General features: G+C 30.6%; 2 protein-coding genes and 1 long non-coding RNA gene across 3 annotated transcripts in view; all 3 read left to right on the top strand.

Annotated features, from left to right (window-relative positions):
- Window positions 1–24,491, top strand: part of LOC111626722 (CD109 antigen-like) — a 73,257-nt gene extending 48,766 nt beyond the window's left edge. Inside the window, exons 20-26 of the mRNA XM_023370203.1 lie at window positions 20,735–20,836; window positions 21,893–22,081; window positions 22,148–22,223; window positions 23,646–23,802; window positions 23,875–23,949; window positions 24,037–24,205; window positions 24,298–24,491. Of these exons, the coding sequence (XP_023225971.1) occupies window positions 20,735–20,836; window positions 21,893–22,081; window positions 22,148–22,223; window positions 23,646–23,802; window positions 23,875–23,949; window positions 24,037–24,205; window positions 24,298–24,491 (962 nt within the window). The remainder of the gene's footprint in view (window positions 1–20,734; window positions 20,837–21,892; window positions 22,082–22,147; window positions 22,224–23,645; window positions 23,803–23,874; window positions 23,950–24,036; window positions 24,206–24,297) is intronic.
- LOC111626710 lies at window positions 7,357–9,086 on the top strand. The gene is made up of 3 exons (XR_002756918.1): window positions 7,357–7,429; window positions 8,731–8,874; window positions 8,947–9,086. It is a non-coding gene; the product is annotated as an uncharacterized LOC111626710 (long non-coding RNA).
- LOC111626705 (complement C5-like) lies at window positions 18,113–19,664 on the top strand. The gene is made up of 3 exons (XM_023370191.1): window positions 18,113–18,336; window positions 19,176–19,385; window positions 19,447–19,664. Exons 1-3 carry the CDS (start codon window positions 18,163–18,165, stop codon window positions 19,456–19,458), a joined length of 396 nt encoding a protein of 131 aa, XP_023225959.1. The 5' UTR covers window positions 18,113–18,162; the 3' UTR covers window positions 19,459–19,664.
- Window positions 24,492–25,747: the final 1,256 nt, after the last annotated feature.

The following is a 25,747-nucleotide window of genomic DNA, read 5'->3' as shown; positions in this document are numbered from 1 at the left end:
TTGAATCATAGTTAAGTAAACCAGCTTCAGGAAAATATCTGTGAAAACACTAAGAGTGCGAAAAATCGAAGCTAAGTACCTACACTATTTATTTATTTTATTTATAAAAAAACACAGTGAACATTTGGTTTCTTTGAAGTGTTCACCAACAATCCACAAAAAAAATATCAACAAATATTAAACCGAAATTCAATTAACAACGCAATCACAAGACGAATTCTATACTTTATTCTCTATTAAAGCAAGAATACCCTCATAACATAAATGTTTCTTTCATCTATCACTTACAATACAGAATACACGAGAATTTCTGACCCAGGTAAAAAACTTTTTGTACAACGTGTTTTCAGTTTTATTCTGTAGTATTACAATGTAATGTTACGTTTTTTCTTCAAATTTGCAATTTCCTATTTTTTATTACTAGTCATCAGTGAATAATAAAATTGTTTATTGTTTTGAGTTCTGTTCTTTAAGGCACGAAGCACGAAACACTGTCAGAAAATGGCGGCGAAAAGAATATGGTGATATTGTTGAAAAATCGAGAACTTGAAAGACCACCGAAACGACTTTGAAGTCCAAGAAAATTTTTTTAATGATCACGATAGGAGAAAGAAAGTTTATGGGGGGTATTTTTTCGTGAAATTTGTCAAAAACTAAATTTTTCTAAACATTACTTTTAACGAAAGGAATTTGTCTATGCTTTAGCAATATGCTTTAATGTCAACTCAAAAAAATCTATGTTACCTAGGAAATTTCGTCAATTTTTCCGGGAGTCTGGAGAAGTTGGTCAGAAAACTGTCCAGGTTCATATTATATAAAGAATAGACATATGAATTTAAAAATAATGGACATTCAACACTCAAAATGGTACATACCAATTGGTGAGAAGTTTCTCTTCGAGAATTTTCCAGTGTATTGATAGGAACTTTATACTGATAAATATTTCTAATTACAATTTTTCCTCCATTACGTGCCGTTTTATCCAAATAAGCAATTAGATAACTGATTTATCAGAATAAAAATGTTTCAAGAAATAAAAAAATTGAATCTTGCTGGCATATTGTGAAAATACAAAAAATGATAATATTAGAAAAGATTTAATCATTAAAAATTAATTGGAATTTTGTAGACATATGCAAATTCGTATTGTAAATCGCTGATTATCTGCAAAGGACTCAATGTTTACAGACTCAAATTATAAATTGAATATAATACATATCTTGATAAAGAAAGTCAGGTTTTGTATAAGAGAAATCACCAACAGAATTCCCATAGACGTGCAAGAGGAGACTGATCATAGAGAGTTAAAATAGGCTGAACAGAGGAGAGTTAAAAGAGGCTGATCAGAGTTGAGTTAAAGAGGCTGATTAGAGGAGAGTTAAAAGAGGCTGATCATAGGAGAGTTAAAAGAGGCTGAACAGAGTGGAGTTAAAAGAGACTGATTAGAGAAGGCTATCTCATGCTATAAACTGTTCTGTAAAATCTTATTCAAACAGTAACAGATTGAATAAAACTTCAATAATTATGACTACCATACGAGATAAAAATTGTATTTTAACTTCCATGAAACATGCTATAGTATATACAAGAACTGCGTTATCAATATTACGGCGAATTTAAAACTTTCCAAAATTAACTTATACTATAAAAATTTGCATGAATACTTTGAAATAAAATGTAAAAGCAGTATGTTTATTAGATGGAAGTTTGAGCTTAGACAAATAGAAAGACCTATCATCAACAATATTGATTAACATGGCTTTGAAAAAGTCTCGTGATTATCAACAACAAAAACCAAAACAATTAATGTAAATGATAAGAGAATACAAGGACTAGCTTATACAAATGATATTGTGATATTAGGAGAAACACAGCAACATGTTTAAGAAATTACAGAAAATCTACTACAGATACAGCTAAAGTAAGAATGCTGACAAGTAAAAAAAATAAAATAATTGATAATGAGTCGAGTAGAGAACCTGATATTATAAACGTATAGATTGGGGACGTGATATGTAGGAGAGACAATAATTATATCAATTTGGAAATTATAGTGGCAGACAGAATTGGATTCGATGATGAGAACCATGTCCGGATTAAAAAAGCCAACAGATTTTAAAATTCTTAACTCAATTGTAGAGTAAAAGTGCTTTAACCTAACGCTAAACTAAGAATATATCTATGTATTTATATAGGAGTGAAACCTGGATGACAACAGATAACAGAAAAGAAGTTGAAGATGTTTGAAAATTGTGTACTATTAAAATTTTTACCCCAGCATTTAATATAGAAAATTATCAATGAAGAAAATATTGTATCTTTTTCTCCATTCGTAATTATAAGGTAAGAAGTCGATCAGATTAACAGTTCATTAGAAGTGTAGTTAGGATAAAAGACTACAATAGTATAACAAGTTATGACAATAGATACAGAAGATGTAAATCTCCTGTATCTATTGTCATAACATGTTAAATCATGTACAGTACAAAAAATGTTTCAGTGGTGCATTAATAGACCAGGTACTACATCATGGAAAATACCATCTAAGACATGGATATATTGCGCTGAAAGCAATTTAGAGCAATTGGCAATAGGGGATAAATAAATTACAAAATAGAAAAGAATGTCACACTAAGGCTGAGTGGCACATTCTAACAGAATATTTCAACAATCTTTAAAACCATATGATAACGTTAATGATGATGTATCTATATTAATTTATTTTATTGCATCTTTAAAGATTTATCTAATCACAGACATAAAGTAAGACTTGAAATAATTCGATTAAAAGAATTAACAATAGAATGAAAACATGCAACGAAACACATAGGCGATTTGTCAGAAGAAAGACTCCAGGGAGGACTTTCTACAAAAATGTGAAAGTATTTAGATGTTCGATAAGTAAAGAAATCCGGGAAAACTCACTTGGTCGAGTACGAACTCATTAACAATTAATATTGTTTGGTGGTTTTGTTACCTGCACATTGGCAAGTAATTTCTAATATCACATTCAGAGCAAACTCTTATCTAAATTCTAATATTCAGATTGAATTCATTATTAGATTACTAACTATCTGTGTCTTTCTTCTCAGAAAACGGGAGTTAAACAACAATAATTAATGAATATTCTCAATTATTTATTTATATAACATAATACTCTTGTGAGCAGTTAATTTAAAAAAAATTATAAACATTTAAGCAACGTCAATTCGTAAAAGATTATTTTTTACTCATAAACAATGGGTGTTTAATATAGCTTATCACTTGTAATTTATCACAATAACTGATAAAATAATTAAATCTTAACTAAAGGTATTTTAGTATACTTATTAAATCACACGAAATCTTATCATATTTTTCTTTTGTGATGTTATTATCTTAAGTATTTTAATAATACATAAAAAGTGTCAACAAGAAATCATTTTGTAGACGTGATACTTTATCACAGAAAGGGATGAAGCTGCAGAAATATTTCTTTCGCAACTCCTGTATTGGCAATTTATTGTAAGTAATTTTTATTTAAAATGTATTATTCTTATTGAAACTGAAGTAACTAGTATGTATTAAGCATTTTATTTAACATGTATTTCTTACAAATAAGTACTTTTATCTGTATTATTAATAGTATCTAATTTTAATCATTTGAATTATATGTAACTTATTGACAAGACTATATCTTTTTATGGCTTACCAGCTTAGAAGTATGAAGGAGTACATGCCAAGCAGGATTGCAATTTGGCACAGTGTATTTAGTGCCCAAATCATGCAAACACAAAAAATAAACAATGTGACAGAGAACCGAGTCAAAATAAAATTCAAAATGGCGACACTCTCTACAAACAGGTATTAGCGCGAGAATTTCGCATGTGTTGCTCGTTGGGAAGTTGGAAATGCGAATGTTGGAAAATCGAATTTTGACAAAGGTATCTTTGAAAAAACCCATTTACCCGCCCCGTGTTATTTCCCACTTATCTCTGGTCGCGACGTGTTAACCTTGACTGGTTGACTCGTAAAACGAGATCTCTCGAATCCAAGTTCCTACATGAGATTTTTTAGAGATTTCATAGGAGTTTTTGGTTCATTATGTCATAAACTGGATTTCAGTGAGGCATAAATAGATTTGCACATGAGATAAAATATGAGGGTCCCGCGTTATGAGTCTGTAGCTTACCTTTGACCCCAGATATCTCGTTTCATCATTGGAACGTTTTTGAAAGTAGATTCAACTGGAGGCGACACGCAAACAGGAGAAATTACGAAATTGGTATAGTAAACTGCACCGAAAATGCATCGTAGACATCCAGATGGTCTCGGCCGTGGTCGTGGTCGAAGTTTGAACTATCGCGCTCAAAACCAGCGATACCAAAGAAGATTGGAGAATGACAACGAGACCTACCTTAAGCGTGAAAGTGATCCCACTTAATAATGAGTCTCCGAGACATATCCTTGTCCCAAATATGGCTTTGCCGTTTTACTTGTTTTATTCTGTTAAAAAAATGAACTATGTGAGATCAGCCAGGACGTAGATCTTAGTCTACGACACTTACGGCGCGCGATCGTGAGATCGGCTCTCGTAACGTTTTATAGGAGGGCTGTTATATTTAGGAAAACGGGATTCAAGATTGTGAGGTCTTTATCTCAAATTGTCAGGGTCCCGACACCAGTTAATCAATCTTATTATACGCGGATTAACACGCGTTTGCGATCTGATTCGGAAACAATTTAAGAGACATTTAAGTATATTTAACAGGAGTAAATTTAATAATTCTAAAACAAAACGAATACAAATAATCGATGAACGACAATTAAGCGACAAGCTATAGGCTAAGACCTATTCTATGCTAATGCGCGATCGAGAGAGAGAGAGCTCACAAAATCTTTCCAAAACATACGACCTGTTTAGTTGTCGTCGTCTTCTTCCCTGTAGGTAAGGGACACCTTGTAGATAGAGTTCATATTACTTTCGTACGGGAGATCAACACGTGCACAAAATATAAAAGTATCACTTCTACGTGTAGACTCGGGACTTAGTCTATGGGACTCCGTTAAGGGCGTTGGTCATCAGGAGGAAAACTGCGTGGAGTTTTGACGCTTCGGATCTGTCGAAGAACTCCCCGAATTCGGACTAAATTCCCTTATATCTCCTGAATTTCGACCAATCATCGGCCAGTAACTCTTTCGTGAGAACGGACGAAAGGGGGATGAATGAGGGGTAACCATTTCCCATCTGAGCGAGATTTTTAACCAGATAAGGGAAAGTCAGAGGATGTTCTCTTCTGTGAAAGGAAGTGACATCTGTTATCTGGTTTTTTCCCACGTCTAAAACACTAGTTTTCACAAAAAATGAAGTAATATTTTGTGTCGATAATTTAATATTTTTAATAAAAATTATTAAATGTGACCCAGGGCCTTTTGGATCTCACAACTATCAGACTATAAACTACCAAGGTGTTAATGGTTATCAACCAACACGATAAAAAAATTTGTGCAGAATATATTTAACGATAAATTGCAACACTTGGGAGATCTGCTAAAAGGTAGTGAATTTTATAAGGGAAATTTGCTATTATTTAGGTGTAACCTATGTAAATACAGGATATTTTTTCATCTGTTTACCGTTTACCGCATAATTGACCATGGGTTCGTGCCGAGTCTGTTGGCCGACTTTATATGCTCTATTTCCTATAATACGGTGGAATTTGATCCGTGTAAGATGGAAAACCCCTATGCATGAGCATATCTATTTTTTGTGGTTAAGGGGTCAGATTAACTCTCTGAGGATCGAATACAAGCCATCACTTTAGAATTCCATAAGAGCAGTAAATATTGCCCTAGGTTAATTTATAATGAATAGTAATATCAAGACTTGTAAGTGCAATAAAATGAAAAAACATCTAAGGTGCTTTCATGTCCAAGTATAAATTACCTACTATACAAAAAAGCTGCATAAATAGCTTCGATACATTTCTAATTTACCTTTCGTTATACATTATTGTTTATGATGTCTGCAGTTATATAAAACTATATTTTAAGTGTCACAAAGATTTTATTTAAAAATATTAAAAAATATATATTTTTTCGTTTTAGAAATTGTTCTTTGCTTTTACTCGTATTTGTTCATTCTGTGCTTACTTGCGGCCGAAATTCTGGTCATGAAAATAAAGAATACGAGGGGTAAGCTTAGTAGAATGTAAAATCCTTTTGAAATATTTAAATTCAGATTTTCAGATAAAATTTCTGATAATATTAAATTTAATTCTTTCAGAAGAATTTTTATTGCAGCTCCTAAAACATTATCTTTAGATAAAGATGAAAGGTTGTATGTAATACCGTACAGTGTTCCTTACAATGAACCAATGGATATTACAATAAAGGACTATCCTGGAAAGACAAAAGTTTTTTTATTCAAGACAGTTCATTTAATAAGTGGTGTGTCTAAAATACTTTAAATCTTTTAAATAAAAAGTGGTTATGAATATAAAGAAATTTTTATAATTACGTATACATATCTTTAAAAAATTTTGTTTTACAATATGTAATATGTTGGCTGTTTGTCACTTTCTCTAAAGTAATTGTTTTAAACGAATATATCTTCTTTTATGCGACATCTTTGTTTTATACGATAAGCATAAATAGAGATCATGTAGTAAGTAAAATGAGTAATCAGTAAAATCCACAAAAAAAGTCGAAAAACTTCATAAACCTTTTGGGGATGGTGTATTCTAAATTTGTCAAGTCCCATATCTTGACATCCAGCTGTCCCATTGTTTCGGTCACTAAACCCACAATAAGCCAGGTAACAGACCCTAAGAGAAAAAGTCTATATGAATATTCAAGCTTCTGATCTTTAGTTTTGTAGAGACGAACGGCCTGTTAAACTTTAAAGATTACAGACTCAAGTCTAATTATAGCGGGAAAATCAACTAAATTTACTCTCTTAAATATAATAGTATGTCATGTAATCTTATGTTTCGAACATAACAATAAATAAATAAAATATCTACGTTACAGGATTTCCATTTTATGTAAATGTTAACTTGCCTTCTAAAGAACTTTTGACGTTCGTAAAAATTGATGGAATTGGTAGACGATATCTCTATGTTACTGTAGAAGCAAAGATAGGAGAAAAGTTTAACACAACTATGAATGTACCTGTTGACATCAATAAAGACTATAGAGACTACGTTTTTCTTCAAACGGACAAACCAATTTATTACCCACAAGAAACAGGTAAACATAAAGTATATGAAGTTTTTAGATGTAAGTAAAGCGTGTAACAATGCTATAAATGTGTTAGACACGGGTTTATTGTATTAAAATTTACATTTGATGTATTGAATATATTTATAAAATTATAGTGTATATTCGAATTATTGCGCTGAACGAGAAGCTGTTACCCGAAAACTATAAAGTTCGAGTTCAGATAAAGGTAATATTTAACGATTAATATAATTAATAAATTTAAAACTTAGTACATATATAAGATAAAAGAAATTGTACCGCGCAAACGAAAGCAGTAAACGCAACATATCGGCAATATGCTAAAAAATATTTTCTGTAGGAAGCTAGACTTTATTTTGGTGTTAGATAGGTGAAGAAACTCTGGAAAACTAATCTTCTATTTGGTTGGTATGGAGAATATTATGTTTAGAATTCATTTATTTTATCCACTTGTCCACTGATGATTAAATAATAAAGAAAAATGTTTCACATTCTGATTTGAACAAACAGCACATATCATAACTGGCCTGTCCTTGTAGCCTTCCGCTGGTGTTTGGAGTTTTATCTGTTCTGTGGTCCAGTTCTGTCGGTTCTACAATATTTTATCAATTATGAATGACTTTTCAATTTTCTAAAGTATTCAACATAAAAATAAATTGTATTTATGCTAAACATTTACATAAAAGAATGTCTCGAATAAATTAATGTGTTGAAATAGTTCAGAAAATAATGGATATCACCCAATGTGTTACCAACATTTCTTTTAGAAATTTTATATTGCCTTTATATTAATTTTGTTAAAAAATCATTTGAAATGTTGCCTCGTTTGTTTTCATTTTATTTCTACCAGTCACTTAATTGGGTTGACATAGTTATTGTTAGTAGATTATTTTACGGTGAGGATCTAAATAAAACAATGCAAGCGTTAGAATAAATTGATGTTTCATATACAAACAAAAAGTAGTACAAGACAGTTTAAAGCGAACATAATATTTACGTATTCTTTAATGATATAAATAAGATTCAGGTGTCCACTAATAGTCTAATAAATAAGAATTCGTAAGCATCGAATTTTGATTGCAAGTGAGAGCCAGACAACGAGCTACTATAAACTTTTTTAAAATTTTTTCCGTATATAATACCTAAATCAATGCAAGTTTCCCATTAGAAAATATACCATGAGTTCTTTCAACAGATCACTTATGTGCGTTGCTATAAGTAATAAAACTAAATAAATTAACGATAATGCAACCTTTGACCATATAATTATAATGTTAAATTTTAGTACTAATTAAAGCAAGTCTATTACAGATTAAAAAATTTATTCATCTGATAAATACTAATAAAAAAATTTAACTGAAGAAGATCAGTGCAATATTGAATAAGTAAACACGTAACAAAAAGTTAATTTCTAATTTACCTTAAAGAAATGTTGTATCATCTAAAAACAGTATAAAAACATATGTAATTTTTTTCATCTTAAAGTATGATATTTTTGTTTGTTTTCAGAATCCTCAAAATATTATTGTTCAAGAAACCCTTCTCACAGACCCATGGAAGCAATCCTCTGGCCAATTTCCTAAAATTAATTTTACTCTTTCTTCATTTCCCATATTAGGAGAATGGAAAATAGAGGCCTCATACAGAAGTCAGGTGACTATTTTTCGTATAAGTATTCTAATACCTGTATATAATTATATTTAATTGGATGAAACATAATTTCAGAAAAAAACGTCTGTGTCATTTAATGTAGAAGAATACAGTAAGAGAAATTAATAGTTAGATTATACAAAATGACTCAAAAGTTAGTTTACCTTATAGAAATACTACCTTACAAACCAACCATTTATGAGCGAATAAAATTACAAAGTATTGGTAGTTGGTTAGGTAATCACTCAGTTATGTGAAGTTTTTTAACTTTTATTCGCGTATTTGAAAGTAAATAGTGGTCTGTTTTGATTAAAAGTTTATTGTGACCATTTCCTTGGTAGATCACTTAATTGTTGAATTGCTTTCACACACCAGTTTAATGGAATCCTGGCAAATTTGCAAAATTCAACGAATTCCGTTTTAAAGTCAATGTATGATTCATAATAAAAGTATTTTCTAAGCATGGTTTACTGTATTTTGGGTCATTTTTTCCCAATTTTTAAAAATATACATTCTATGAACTTTTTTACAACTTTAGCATTACCAATATTTGCTGTAAAGCTTCAAGTTCCAAATGCAATTTTGTTTAAAGATGAAAAAATTGATGTTATTGTACATGCTGAGTAAGTGTGACAAAGTCAATAACACGTAAAAATATAAATTAATTTAAATAATTTTAAATCTTAATTGCTGTTCATTGCATCTCCTAGTACGAATACTTGTTTGTATAAAACTAAATCAATAAATAACCTGCCAGGCAATAACTAAAATTATTTTGACTCCACCCTTATTTAACGTAACATGATGAATTAATTTTGAAAGCTTTGTAGGACGTAAAACTATCAATAAGTTTAACTTGTTTTGCGTTATTTACAGGTATATTTATGGAAAAAAAGTTAATGGAAATGCCGAATGTAAATTAAACATCGTGATGCAGAATAAAAAGATACTTCAGGCAGGGATTAAAACTGTGCCAGTGAGTGAATTATTGTATTATTTCTTGTTCTCTAATGAGTAACTTTATCTATTAAACCTGAATTATTTCATTTTATTTTTAACCGTACAACCAGTCAACAATGGAAATGGCATAAGCAAAGATTGATATATAGAAATTAACATGGAGTAATTTTAATGCATTAATCTACCTGTTAAAATTTCTAATGGAATTTAAAGTTTGTCCTTGCAAATAAACACTGCCTGTTCAACCATCAAGGGCTAGTACTAATTTCTACATAATACTGTGATTATGTTGCTGGCATTTTAAAAAGTCATTATAAATGTAGATAAATCATATAATTAAAATTACTTTTCTTCCTTAGCTATACTCTTTAATAATCCCGAATTTAATTGGTCTGAACTCAAATATACGTTTTGTGTTTGAAAATAATATTTTTTGAGTTTCAGGTTATATAAAAAAGATAATAAATAAATGTTCATTCTACTGTATTTAAAAATGAATTTAATAGCAAAGGAATACAAATATTAGGGAAATAAATTCCCTCATTTTCCTGTATTGGAATATTGTGTTCTTGAAATTAAATCTGAAACTGTTTATTATAAGAACGTTTTATTAAGCCATATTTCTAACCAGGTGTTCTATTGTAATCTTGAATGACACAATACTTCATTTAAAAAATGGCTTGTTAGTTTGTAAGAAGTAAAAAGTGTAATAGATATACAATATGTGTATACATACTTAATTATCAAATTAACTATGCACACTGTAATAGTTAGAAATTATAGAAATAAATTATCTTCATATATTTAGTTCAAAGATGGAGAAGCAAAGATTTTACTATCTACTGCAGAACTTTTGAAACAATCAAGACTTAAGAATTTCCCACACAACAGTGAATTATCCATCAATGTTTCTGTTATTGATGAAGCAACAGGAATAAGAGAAAGTGCAAAAGAAGAACGTATTAAAATTTCTTCATCTCCATACCTTTTATCACTTAAGTATATGAAATCCTACTACACACCAGAAATGAGTTTTAACATAGTGGTAAGTACAGAAAAAAGGTATTAAAAAGTACTTGCTTAGCCATTATCTAACAGATATTTGTGTAAACGGTTTTGAGATTGTATATTTCAGGCTAATGTCCTGTACTTAAATGGAAAACCAGCGACGAATATCAAAGTTTATGTTTTTGTAACAAATTCCAATATCAGATATACTACAGGCGGATATACTAACAAAAATGGTGACGTTAATCTCGAACGCTATCTACCATTTCGTGATACATATCTGCAAATGACAGTAAGCCTTTTTTAAATTTCGTTTAATGTTATATCTTTACAAAACCAAATCATCTTTAAATAAATAAACATGATTTTTCTTTGTTTCAGTTAGCATTCAATTTGCTGAAATTGAAATTCTTCTTAAAAAAATACATATTGTAAATTTAATTCTTTCTGTGCCGTAAGGGCTGTTAAAAAGTTTTATTATGTTCAGCGTAAATTTTTTTAGGTTTGAAATAAAAATCATATAGTAGTGAAGAAATGGAACTTGACACAATTATATAAATACAAATTTCTGAGCAGTTTTGTATGTAGAACCTCACAATGGGTAACTGGTCCTCAGAAAATTTTCAACAAAGAGATTTCAACTACAGATAACAATACATGAAATCTTATAACGGAAGAGTGCTCAAGCAGTGTTGTAGCTAGCACCACTGGAAACACTCCTGCGCACTCCTTTTATTACAAATATTATATATTTTTAACTTTATCAGGTGACAACAGACGATAGAAGATATAACAGTGAACAACAAGCAACTGAAACACGACGAGTATATAAATTTGATTCCAAAAAAGGTATAGCGCTATCGAGATCCCATTCAATGCAAAAAAAAGGAGTAAGTAAAAAGTCTTTAGTATTGCATAATACTTTTTAAATAAATGTTTTTTTTTTAAATTATTGAAATACATGTCTTATCTTCCACACAGATTGGTTGGACCTTGTTTATATACTTTACAAGTAACACAAATGGTCAAATTGGAAATGTATTTTTCATAGTAAGTATAAATAATTGAATTTTCTTAAACACGTTTCTAATGACAGTTTTAATTGATGAGGTAAGCAGAGAAACATGCGGGTGATTCGGAAAGAGAGAAACCTGGATCCGACATATTTAGAACTGGCATCCATAGATGATACTTGGAGAATTGTATGATCGGATTAGATCGCAATTCTCCCAGATCGGTTTTCTGGTACCTTAACTGTCTTGTGTTTTTTTCAATTTTGAATTTTTTACAATGCATATAAAAACCGCAACTGTAATTTATAATAATTCATACAAATGCCATTTCATATTTATTTACAGGTTATGGATCGTGGAAGAATTCAACTTATGAAACATTTATACTCAGAAACGTTAAAAGCAACTTATCTGAGAGGATTAAAACTTAAAATTACGGCTGAAATGTCACCAGTTGTAAAAGTTCTGGTATTTATGTTAGTGGATAAAGAGCTATTCGTTGATTCGATAACAATAGAAGTAGAAGCGGAATGTCATCGAAAAACTGAGGTAAAATGTCTTAAACTTGTGAGTAATATAACGTGAACAAAAATAAACGTGTTATAGAAAATAAAATTAATTTGTTTTTTAACGTATATAGCAACAAACGTCAGTATTTCGAAATGTTATATACGGTTTGCTGTAGCAGAAAAATATCCAGCAATGAGTTTTGTAGCTTTATCGGCTGTTATGACATTTTATTAACAAATAACCTTTATACGGTATTCTTAACTGTAATACAGTAGACCACCTATAACACTGTTGATAATTCCGTGTTATATGAATTTCATGTTGTTAGAATCACTTAGATTTTACAAATACGTGTGCCGGGCTGTGAATGGCTCATATTTCTAAAATCTAAGTGACTCGTACAACATAGAATTTATATAACACAAAAATTATCAACAGTGTTATAGGGGAGTCTACCGTACATAAAGTTGTATTTTGTGCGATCTCTTATAAAATTTTAATTACAAATTACTTTTGTATTATTAACTATAAAGTAAGAACTAAATGCTTAATTCTGAAGATAGTGTAATCTTTCAAAAATATCACAAATGCTTTTAAATATTTAAACTTTTATTACGTTTCACCCTACCCAAAATCTTTTATCTTATCTTATCTTGTCACTCCTCTAACTTTAGTTACTGTAATTTGACAGTGTCAAGCATATATGCAAGTTATCTTGCCAAATTTCATTGATTAAGTAATCTTTACTACATCTTGAGATATAAAACGAAATAGATACCAACATATGTATGCGGACACACATGCTTACATACACGGAGTTTTTTTTTTCGTTTTCATTTTTGAGTTCAGAGGTTCTTCGAAATCAGATACAGTAGAGCGTCGTTTATCCGAATCAATTGGAGACTGGGGTTGTTCGGAAGATCGCTGTTTCGGATAACCGATTATGTGCGAAAAATATATTAAATTAACCGATCCCATGTTGAAATTTTTTTCCATCGCGTGTCGCTTAGCGTTGAATTTTCGTCGATGTTAAGCCTAACAAAGCCTATTGTATCGTTAAAAATTATTTTTTCATTTTGTACAAATAAAATAAATATAAAAACGATAAAAAACTATACTTCAAAAGTTAATTTAGTATCAAAAACGTAAAAAATATTTGAGTAACCCAAGACATAGCCAAAGAATGCAGCGCCACAGCACTGGCGAAAATTTAAATTTGCCGACTGGAATTCTTTNATCTGTGATAGGCTTGGGTGACTTGCCTACAGCTCCTGAAAGTAGGCTTTAGGCTGATTTCGCGGCTATATGTCTGGAAGGGTTATATTCAGAAGTATGATTTCCTTCACATTTTTGTTCCTATGGACATGATCGACAGTTCTGTTAAGGACCCAACATAATTGTTCGCATCTGCATTCTTGCGTTTTATTTTATTTATTTTAATTGTTTAATTAATATCACGAAAAATTTCATAAAATAACAAAGTATAAGTAAAAATTCAAACTGGGAAAGACTGGGTGCCGGTTACATGGATCCAACGACATCACAGTCTTCTGTGATGTCGTCCGGCTGATATTTGACAGTAATTTTGTATATTACGTTTTCCTACTATGCAATCGTGGTTCGTTTTTTCCATATTTTCTTCCCCTTTTTTAATGTATCTGTTTCAGATGGCAATGAGTCCAAAACCAGTAATTAAAACAATTTTATTTTCTATATTTATAATACTAATATAAAAAACTATACTTCAAAAGTTAATTTAGTATCAAAAACGTAAAAAATATTTGAGTAACCCAAGACATAGCCAAAGATTGCAGCGCCACAGCACTGGCGAAAATTTAAATTTGCCGACTGGAATTCTTTCGGATAATTGACTTTCGGATAAACGAAGCTCTACTGTATTTGCAAAATTCTCCGAAATTCAAATTTCATACGAATCCAGTTCTTTCCCATGTTACATACATAACGGCTAAAAAAGCAAAAGGAAAATAGTGACTTCTATTTACTTTCGAAGTGTGTCTTATTGTAATGTGAACTATAATAGTACTATATTATACATTTGTTTCTTCTTTTATTTTTCCATAAATGGTAAGGCTGCAATAAATATACTGGCAGAAAGAATAAAAACAATTGAATCACAGTTCGCATCTGTTTACATCTGACCAAAATCGTGGCTGAATGGAAAATTATGGGTTTCTTCACGTTTTTAATGTCTAACACAGGCAAGTTTTCCAATGATGAATTTGTTTTGAAGATCATTCATCTTTTTGTTGAGTTGATTATTCTGAAGTGTTCTGTCTTTAATTATTTCTTTTAAAACAAGCAATGAATATTTGATTAAATTTGTTACAAAACACTTGTGTAATATTAAACTATTAAAAGTTTATTTTTATAGACACTATAAAATTCGGAATGTTTTTAAATTATTTTCCAAAATAATCAGATATGCATCTGGTAATTTACTAGCAATGAGTAACCTGCCTACTGTCTTATTGTCTAAACTATTACTTGAGTTTGATAGAAATCAAATGTGGTGATCCGCCAAAGGAAGATGTCTACTGATAGACTTTATATGAGAAACTTGTCGAAATCAAGTATTAGATACGTTAAGAAGACCCAAAATACTCCACGTAGCGAAGCTATTAGTTTGGCACGAACTCAGTATAATCGTTTAATCGGTTAATGTGACCAAAATCAATTAGTATAATTATACCAACATCATACAAACTTACTCGTAATTCTATATGATTAGTTTTTTTTTTTAAATATACAAAATATATTTATTTGTCTTTTTGTGATGTATTCTACAACACTACCTTTTATTGCTATCTTAACATTAATTGTTTGATTTAATTGGTAAGATGTTGAATTTTTTCTATTGTTAGGTCATAATAAATCCCAATTTTCGGAAATTTGAGCCAGGCGGAGAAGGAAATTTCATATTAAAAGGAGAACCAAAGACTAAAGTAGGATTGTTTAGATCGCAATTCTCCCAGATCGGTTTTCTGGTACCTTAACTGTCTTGTGTTTTTTCCAATTTTGAATTTTTTACAATGCATATAAAAACCGCAACTGTAATTTATAATAATTCATACAAATGCCATTTCATATTTATTTACAGGTTATGGATCGTGGAAGAATTNGGGGACCGCTGTTCTACAACACTACCTTTTATTGCTATCTTAACATTAATTGTTTGATTTAATTGGTAAGATGTTGAATTTTTTCTATTGTTAGGTCATAATAAATCCCAATTTTCGGAAATTTGAGCCAGGCGGAGAAGGAAATTTCATATTAAAAGGAGAACCAAAGACTAAAGTAGGATTGTTTGCAGTTGATAAAGCTCTATATTCGCTGAGGAACGAACATAGATTTACAAAAGAAAAAGTAAGTAGGATTCTACTTTTTTTAAAAAATCTTTTCTTCTCGTGCTTTTTTCTAGCAATCCTTTTCCGGGTTTGTTCAGTTCCACAAAGAACTGGACAAACACAGTAGCAAGGGTTATGGTTTGACGTATCTGGAAGTAGATTCTTGAAGTTTTTCAAACCGTACGGATCTGATTGCTCGCAGAGAGCCCTTATTGCTGGACCATTCGTATTATAGTATCAAGTTCTTTGTCGTTTAACAGAAAAATAATTTATGTATTAATGAAACTTTTAAACAGTTCCTCTAATTCCACAGTTGTTTACGAGAATAGCAGAATCTGATAATGGTTATGGATCAAAAAATGAAACAAATCCCTTAAAGATCCTTTCCGATTCCGGTATATTAGTTTTTGGGAATTTCCGCATAGAAAATATGAATGCTCACTCTATAGGTAAAATTATTTTGAACCTGTACATTATTGTTAAGTATAACTAGAAAATTTAACACTAAAATTTCAAAATTTCATTTGATTAAACAAAATTTTTATAGGAAATAATCACTTAAAAATGAGTACCATCAAAAAGCAAGAAGATGATGTCGTTATCGATGATAAAATTGATGAAAGCAAGGAAAACCAACCATCAATTCGAAGTGATTTCAGAGAAACTTGGTTATTCGAAGATTACGAAATCGGGTATTGTATTTGGTACAATTGCATATATGAATTATGCTGTTGGCTATGTTTGCTATAGGCACCATAACATTGATCGCGGTGCCTATAACAAACATAGATGACAACAATATGGCCACCATAACTGCGTCATTAGGTTTCACAGTTAGTGGCAAAAATCTCTCGTGAAGAAATTCGTTTAGGACTTTTTTTTTATTCTTTACCGATAAATATTTTTAGAACCTTTGATCACTGTGCTATACTGTTAAACACGCGATAGGCTTAGCGTGACTGCCTAAAGCTTTTGGAAGTAGGCTTTAGGATGATTTCTGGGCTATATGTCGTGAAGGGTCATATTTAGAAATATGATTCCTATGACTTTCTTGTTCCTAAGGACATGATCGACAGTTCTGTTAAGGACAAAACATCATTATTCGCATTTGCATTCTTACGTTTTATTTTATTTATCTTGATTGTTTAGTTAATATTACGAAAAATTCCATAAAATAACAAAGTATAAGTAAAAATTCAAACAGGGAAAGACTGGGTGCCGGTTTATGAAATATGCTGCCTTATCGGATATCGTAAAATTTTACGGTTTTTTTCGATTACATGCACCCAATTTTACATATCTTCAATGTAAAACTGTATAAATTCGCCTTTTATGATTGACTACAGACCCCGCTGCGCGTTGTTGTGGCTCAAAATGTATCTAATTTAAATGTATACCACTTTCCCCGTGGAGAGGAATTTTTTCGAAAAGTCCCTTCTTAGTGTACATTCTATTGACGTACCCTATTAAAACGCAATCAAAAACGCAAAAATCCGCATCTAAAATAATATAAATAGTAGCAGAGTTTTTTATGGTAAGCCTTAATCTTAACCATCTCCCTTCAGTGGAGGGAATTTCGACACGTATATTATATAAAAACACGTGCGTATTCAATGCAACGTTGTGTCAAATTTCAAAGGAATCGGTAGGAATAAATGAATATTATATTTTTATTTATATAAATAGACAGAATATGATCTACTTTAATTCATTTTCACAGAAAAGCATAATGCCTCATGGAAAAGCGAACTTAGGTTTTCGTACTGGCAGCACTATCTGTTNAAAAGTTGAATCTTATAATCGTTTAGTTTGTTTTCTATTTTTTCATACAACTTTTTACAATAGACAATAAAGATGTGACTTACTAAGTCATGGCGACGTTTTTGTGCAGGCAAATGAATTGTTATATAAACATGTTTTTTTTCCATGCTTCTTTCCCTTCTCAGATAGAAATGTACCAATTTTGGCTTCATTAAAGTTTTTCCTTAAAATTACCGACAGCTTCAAATAAAGATAGTTATTTTAAACCACCCAGTTTTTACATTAAATGTTTTGTAAGTTACAGTAACTTTTGTAATAGGGCGCCGAAATGACCATGACAATTAAGGATTAAGCTTACTATCTTAGGGATTCGAGATCGAATTAAAGCAAATAAACAAGGGCGTTTTTCATTGGCACTCAGACCATAGAAAAATTGCCGTTGATTTTCATTTTTTTTATCTTTTACTTTTCATACTTTATTAGTGCGGCTTTAACACAGCTAGATGAGCAAAGTCTACATTTCTGCTTTACTTCCTTACTTCTATTAAAGTAATTTTAGAAGGCACTGCCCCCTTTTTATATTGAAGAGTATGGATGACAATAAAGAGTTTTTTTACAGGCATAATAGAATTTCAGTGGTTAATACGAAATTACCAGACAGCATCACAACGTGGATGATACAAGCTGTTAGTGTATCACCTCAGTGGGGAACGTGTGTTACCGATGCCATAGAAATCAAATCATTTAAAAGAATCTTTCTTCGATTTAATATCCCATATTCTCTCGTACTCAACGAACAGTTGGATTTTCAAGCAACTGTATTCAATTATTTTCCGCAGAAAATACCGGTAAGTACAGTTGACGAATAATTTTATGTTCTGTACTTTTTATTTCAAACGTAAACATTGTATTATCTCATAAAATGTCAATTAATGGCTAATATTATACGAAATAATGTTATGTGCATTGAGTAATTTTAATTAGCAACATTACTTGTTTAATACAAACTACTATACTGCTAGAGTCTAAGTAAATTTCGTTAATTTTTTCATAATGGTGTTACTGATATCGGGTCCAATAAGACGGTTTAAAATTGAGGAAACTTTGCCTTAATCTAAATATGACAAATTATAGAAAGGGTCGAATTGTTGGACTATGGCAAAACAACGTTTAGATGATGTTTTGAGGTGGATAAAAATACTTCTTTCCAAAAAAACATTTCACAGAAAATGACCTTTTGTTTAAATGTTAGACATGTGAAAAAAAAACAAGAAAAACTCCACGTGTCCAGCCCATTAGTCAGTTCTAATGCCTGAACCCACGTGGTAAGGAGATTTGTTTTGAGAAGACTTTCTATGGAAAACTGGTCTCTATTAAGATGTTAGACATGTGAAGATTAGCTGGAAAAATCCGTATGATGGCCCTTTAATTATAGCTGAATTCACTACCCTCTATCGGTGTTCAGTGAGATTACAATGGCTGTTTATAAATGAATGAAAATGAAAGCAACATTTCTGAAATAATCGTTTTCAAAATTTTAGTTTGAAATATTATTTTCATTAAGTACAGTAATTCTAACTTTTTCAAAAATATATATATATGTCCTTATTCTATTACTTTCAAATGTTTTATGTACGTTTAAGAACAGATTGTTACGTAAAAAGTAATGCGTATTGTAATATTTTAGGTAACTGTTTATATGTATGGAGTGAAGAATCTACGTAGTGGAGTAAAAGAAGGAGAGAAAGGCGAACAAAAGAGAATCACAGTCGCACCTAATTCTACAGGAACGGTGCATTTTTCAATTGTTCCATTAGTGGCTCAGGATTATCTCATTCGTGTTGTGGCTCTAAGTCCTTATGGAAAGGATATTGTAGCCAGAAAATTACATGTGGTGGTAAGATACTTTGTCTTTAAATTTCTAAAATATTATATAAAACAAAAAATATTTTTTTCAGATTTCATATTAAGCATAAAAATCACATTGTGTATCAAATTCTATATGTGAAAATATTGAATTTGAGTTTGCAATCCTCTTACAATTCTGATGAAACAACATGGAGTAACTGGTGTAACTACTGAAAGTAACTTCTGATTAAACAACATTGGAGTAACTACTAGCTGCTACTGAATAACTAAATGGCACGACTTTTAATCATTGTAGTGAGAGTTCAAATTGTGGGATATTACGCCATGCTCGTTTTTCTGAGAGCAGCAAAGAGAAATTGTGAGCTGTGTTCCATTTATATGTGAGCTGAGATTGTATGTACCACAAACTATGTGCTTTCGTTTCTCAGTGATCTAAACAAGAATAGCGAGCTATGGTTTATTTTTTGTGAGGTGGACAAAAATTTTAGTAATTTTCCTTCATTTTTCTGATAGCGATGGAGGGAAATTACATTGTGATAATGATATGCGTATTAATGGATAGAAAAGTTGAAAGTACTTACAAAAGTCTTACCATAGATTTGTCATAGAACGAAAATTAAAGAAAGACAAAACATACATGGTTCGGCTGTTAACCAATAACAATTTCATTGAGAAAATAAGATGTGAAAGGGAGAAGAGTGCATTGAAAGCTAACACTAAAAGCAATTAGTAATATCAGAATAACGTGTTTTAGAACTTACTAATAGTGTAACTTTTAGATATATTTATACGACTTGCATATTTATGAAAATATGAAAAAAATTACTAAAAACACATTGCCATAAATAAAAATGTTTAACAACTTCACATAATCTACGAATGCATAATTTACATATTTTATATTGAACATTTTCAGGATGAAGATGCGACTGAGGAAATGGAGTATTTTATCACTTTAGATCCAACAAACCAACAAAAAAGAAGGACTAGAAATATCGTTTCCGATGTTTTATCAGGTGTATATTAGATATGTTTATGTTTTACTCTGAGAATATTTAATTCCAATGAACTATTATTAAGTCAAACAATATTTTTAATCTCAACAATTAGTTATATTTGTATATTTTATTTAATATTAATTTTAAAATATGTATATGTAATATACACGTAGGAACATTGTCATAAATTATAAGCATTTTAGTCTTTTTATAACGATTTCATCGAAGATATAATTATTACTTTTGTATAATTTATTGTAAAAAGTAACCTCAGTTTATGCTTTGGTAAAGATGTATTTGTTTAAATATTTAATGCTGAATTATTTTTAATAAATAAAAATTTTTATTAACTAATAAATTAATTAATTATATAAATTAGATATTACAGATGCATCGAAGCAGCTACAAAAAATCAAATTTAGTCTTAAACCTGGAAAAACACATATTCCTGGTAGCGAGATGGCTGTCATATCTTTAGTTGGTAAGATCAAATACCACAATACGTAGAAAGTAGTTAAAGAAATAATTTTTAACACTATATAAAATTCGTAAATTTGAGAGTCACTTGTATGACTTTCAATATATATAGTAGACCTCCTTGTAATACAATAGATACGTTCCGTTTTATATGAATTCGTGTTTTACGATCACTTAAATACATGAGCCAATCACAGCCCGGCACATACGCAGTTCAGGAACTACAACTGTTTGAAAGGTTTTCTTCCATAAAATTAATCGATTCTAGACTAATTCGACTTAACATTTATAAGATACGTATAATTTCTTGGGAATAATCCATATAAACTATGATATAAACAAAAAATTGTAGGATTACTTACCGAGTGTGCACCGTTCGACTACGCCATTGCTTAAGCTTGTTTTTTCATGGAGCGGCGCATCGAATGGCGGGCGCGTGTTTCCTAATAAGTTATTTTTCTGCGAAAAAATCGCCGAACTTTGGAGACATCAGTAATATAAATATAATTTAAATCTATGGCCATTAAATAATAAATGGTTTTTAGTAGGTCTGCTGCTTGTTTAAACTGAACAGTTTGTGCAATATCCGCTATTGGACTATATTCGATTAATCCTGTCGCGACACGAGTCGGCGATGACGTTTTACAGTATTTTACGAGTCTCTTTTAGCGTGTTTTTACAAATACAGTCGCAATTTTTCGCCGTTATATACGAATCCGTATTATATGAACCCGTTTTATAAGGGGAGTTTACTGTAATCATTCACTTAATTTATTTTTATCTTGAGAAAGAAAATTGCTTATGTTCTAAGCTCAGATACTTCATGAAAAGAACGGGGTGGTAAAAAGGACACATTCTCACATACTCAAATAAATAAATCCATGGAAATTAATAAGACAAATCGACTGTAATGTACGTTTTGAAAATGGCACATGATATCTTTATCATTTTTGCCAGGCAGAAACAAATTAAAGTTTTTTATTTTCTTCTCTTTGTGTAAAATATATAGTATTCAATGTTAGGCTGTAATGTATAATGATAATAATTTGATTTATTTCAGGTACTGAATATGGACCTATAGCTCAAGCAGCGTTACTCGATCCACAATACTCAATTAGAATGCCCACTGGCAATTGCGAGCAAACAATGAATCACTTAGGTCCGAATTTATACACATTAAACTTCTTGAAAAGTACAGGAAAAATAGATTTGCAAACAGAAAGAAAGTTGCGTGATTTTATGGCCGAAGGTATGAACACTATTATACATTTAATATCTATTATAACTTACATAAATATTAATTTACTTATTACAGGATATAAAAGAGCATTAACTTTTAGAAAACAAGATGGCTCATTCAGTATCTGGCCACAAAAACCTTCAAGCATTTGGTAAATAAATTTTTAAATCTGTTATAATATATATGTTACCGCTAAAGCTCGAAATCCGTTAATGTGCAGATTACCTAGCTAATCTGCAGATTATCTAGCTAATGTGCAGATTACCTAGCTAATCTGCAGATTACCTAGCTAATCTGCAGATTAACTAGGGTGATCAATTAAAGTTGCGAAAATTATTCCATTTCTCAAATTAACTAGGTAATCTGCAAATTACCTACTAGGCACTCAGTAAAGTGAAAATAAGATTTTTGCTGGAACAACAGCAACGTTTCTTTCTGTATGCTTAAATTAAAATAATGTTATTTATTTAATTTTCGATATCTAAAGAATCAAGTTAATACAATCAACAAATTAATTGATTGAATCAATCATCAATCAATTAAAAAAACTTTAATACAAAAATCAAACAGTTTAAAATATTACTACAATTAGGGAAATGAATTTGCAAAACATATGATAAAATTGTACTTACTTATTAGTGAAATCTAAAGATTGGTGACACTTTGAATTACGTAGCACTTGGTTTTTGCGACAAGCACGCCTATTTGTGGTACATTTAGATTTGCAGTCACATTTTCTGAAACCCTGCCCAGTACCAAGGGATTGTTTTATTGCTGTTTGACGCAAAGATATTTCTACAGCAGGGACATCCATCTTCTTTCGTTAAAAATCTCTCTTTGCAAACACTGAATTCAGATTTTGCATACAATTGTTTTAAAATACCTGTTTTAGTATCAAGTTTATAAAAGCCATCCTCCGTTTTACTAAGAACCACAGCTAAAATTTCCTGCATCAGTTTTTGTATCAATTTTCTAATTTTTCAAGGTCTTCTTCAGTCTTTATCGAATGTAATACGCTTTGTGGTATGAAAATTTTTGTATTAAAGTTTTTTTTAATTGATTGATGATTGATTCAATCAACTAATTTGTTGATTGTATTAACTTGATTCTTTAGATATCGAAAATTAAATAAATAACATTATGTTAATTTAAGCATACAGAAAGAAACGTTGCTGTTGTTCCAGCAAAGATCTTATTTACACTTTACCGAGCTCCTAGTAGGTAATTTGCAGATTATCTAGATAATATGCAGATTACCTAGGTAATTTGAGAAATGGAATAATTTTCGCAGCTTTAACGGATCACCCTAGTTAATCTGCAGATTACCTAGGTAATTTGAGAAATGGAATAATTTTCGCAGCTTTAACGGATCACCCTAGTTAATCTGCAGATTAGCTAGTTAATCTGCAGATTAGCTAGGTAATCTGCACATTAACGGATTTCGAGCTTTAACGGTAACATATATACTTTTTCAATATTGATTTTATTCATGAAAATGTCTGACCCGACATTAAAAATAACTGAAATATATTTATTTGTGCATTAATTATCATATAAATATGATTTCTTGTAGGTTAACATCGTTTGTTACGAAACTATTTTGTCAAGCCAGCAAACTAATTTATATAGACGAAAATGTCACCTGCAAAGCTATACAGTGGATAATTTCTAAACAAAACTCTGACGGCTCGTTCAAGGATCCTTATTTCGTTATAAAAGAAGATATAATGGTGAGTTTTAACAATATTTACAAAAATAATTTAAATAGGTAAATTTGGCTATAAAAGTAATTATTTCTAAAGAACGGAAGCAACGGAAAAGTCCCCATGACTGCATTTGTTCTAACCGTACTGCAAGAATGTAAATGTAGTTCATTAGTGAGTAGTGTAATATTTTTAATTTACATATTAAAAATTAAACTACATTCGTTTTATGCAATATTTATCATAGTATTTGATTCCTAGAATATGAATGATACCCAACTGAGAGCAAAATCATTTTTGGAAAAGCAGTACGAATCTATAAATGATCCATATGTTATGGCATTAACTGCTTACGCACTCGCAGCAACAAATAGTGAGAAAAAACATCAAGCAAACGAAAAACTTATGAAAATGTCAGTTTACGATAAAGGTAAATTTATTTTCAATGAATAATTCTATAAAAATTCGAGTTATAAATTGGCACGTTATGAATTGAGATTCGTTTCAAATTACTTTAAATAGGACTAAATCATAGGTATTGGGCAAAATCCTCAAAAATCGAATCGATAGAAATTACTTCGTTTGGTCTTTCCACTCAGCTCCAATTAAGGAACATGTCAACGTCTCTTTCAATTGTGAACTGGTTGAATACACAAAAACTTGATAACGGATTCTACTCTTCTACTCAGGTATTTAAGAATTTTGTTACCAAATGAACATTAAACTAACAATTACGTGGTCGACAAAGTTTTATAATTTACAAGGGAAAACGGTATGACAAAAACTTTTATACATACACTAAATGCACAAAAAAAGTTGTAATTTTTTCCTGTGCATTTACAGTATATACAGTGAACCCCCCTATATCAAGGTAGACAAGTTCCGTTTTTTATTAACTTGATATTTTAGGAGACCTTGCCAATTACAGCCCGACACGTGTGAAGTTTACGGACTACGGCTGTTTGTAAGGTTTTCTTCCATAAAATTAATCTATTCTAGACTAATTCGACTTAACATTTTCAAAATACGTATATTTTTTTGGAAATAATCCATATATACTATGCTATAAACAAAAAATTGTAGGATTACTTGCCGAGTGTGCACCGTTCGACGTCGCCATTGCTTAAGCTTGTTTTCATCGCGAAGCAGTGCACCAAACGGCGGGCGCGAATTCTGATAAGTTATTTTTTTGCGAAAACTTTGTTGAACTTTGAAGACATCATTAACCCTGCGTTAGTGCACTGAGTTTTTTTTCGGCATTAGTGCAGTGGGGCGTTCGTCCACCCCGACATTTTTTTGTATCCATAAATCATGTAAGTAAAAATTCATAAAGATTTACTCATTTATTTGGTAAAGGCATGTGTCATTATACATATGATTATATTCAGGTATGATTATATATTATATTAGTACATAAATCCACGAAAATAAAAAACAACATTTATAAAAACTTATTACATTAGATCTTATTATTAAACCAATAGTAAAAATCTAAATTGTTTTTAAAGCATTTTTATCACTCTGATTCAATAGCTGACATTGTACTTTGGCACTCAGTGCAAATGACAAGCAACTTGCTATGTTTGGTATTTTCTCAATGTGTTTATGAAAGTCAGCCATTTTGAATTAAAATAAACTTAAATTATTTTTATTCACATTGATTATTATATCTATATTATAGATAATAAATGTGGTCACATTATAGTTATTTTTAAAATAAAAAAAACAAATATTTGTAAAATTAAAAAAAATCGTAATTAATACTGTGGGGTGTTTGGAGACCCCACTGAGAACTGTTGTTTTTCTCTTACTGGAATTTCTGCAGCATCGTAGTAATTTCTGAGCATGCTCTATACATAAAATCATGAAGCTACTGAAGAGGACACAAATATTTCTTGTGAAATCTATGAATAGTGCAACTTTTAAAACGTTGGGGGTGGCGAAACACCCCACTGCACTAGCCCAGGGTTAA

The sequence above is a fragment of the Centruroides sculpturatus genome, unplaced genomic scaffold (genome assembly GCF_000671375.1).
Source record: "Centruroides sculpturatus isolate CEXI.00-Female unplaced genomic scaffold, Cexi_2.0 scaffold438, whole genome shotgun sequence".
In the NCBI taxonomy this organism is placed as follows: domain Eukaryota; kingdom Metazoa; phylum Arthropoda; class Arachnida; order Scorpiones; family Buthidae; genus Centruroides; species Centruroides sculpturatus.
Note: the sequence above shows the minus strand (reverse complement) of the source record. Positions and strands in the feature narration are given on the sequence as shown.

What these genes read in the sequence shown, in the direction of transcription:
- LOC111626705 (XM_023370191.1), top strand. Translation starts at nt 18,163, where the DNA reads ATGATACAAGCTGTTAGTGTATCACCTCAGTGGGGAACGTGTGTTACC. An exon ending in ATTTTCCGCAGAAAATACCG is followed by an intron (nt 18,337 to 19,175) that starts GTAAGTACAGTT and finishes GTAATATTTTAG; the next exon opens with GTAACTGTTTATATGTATGG.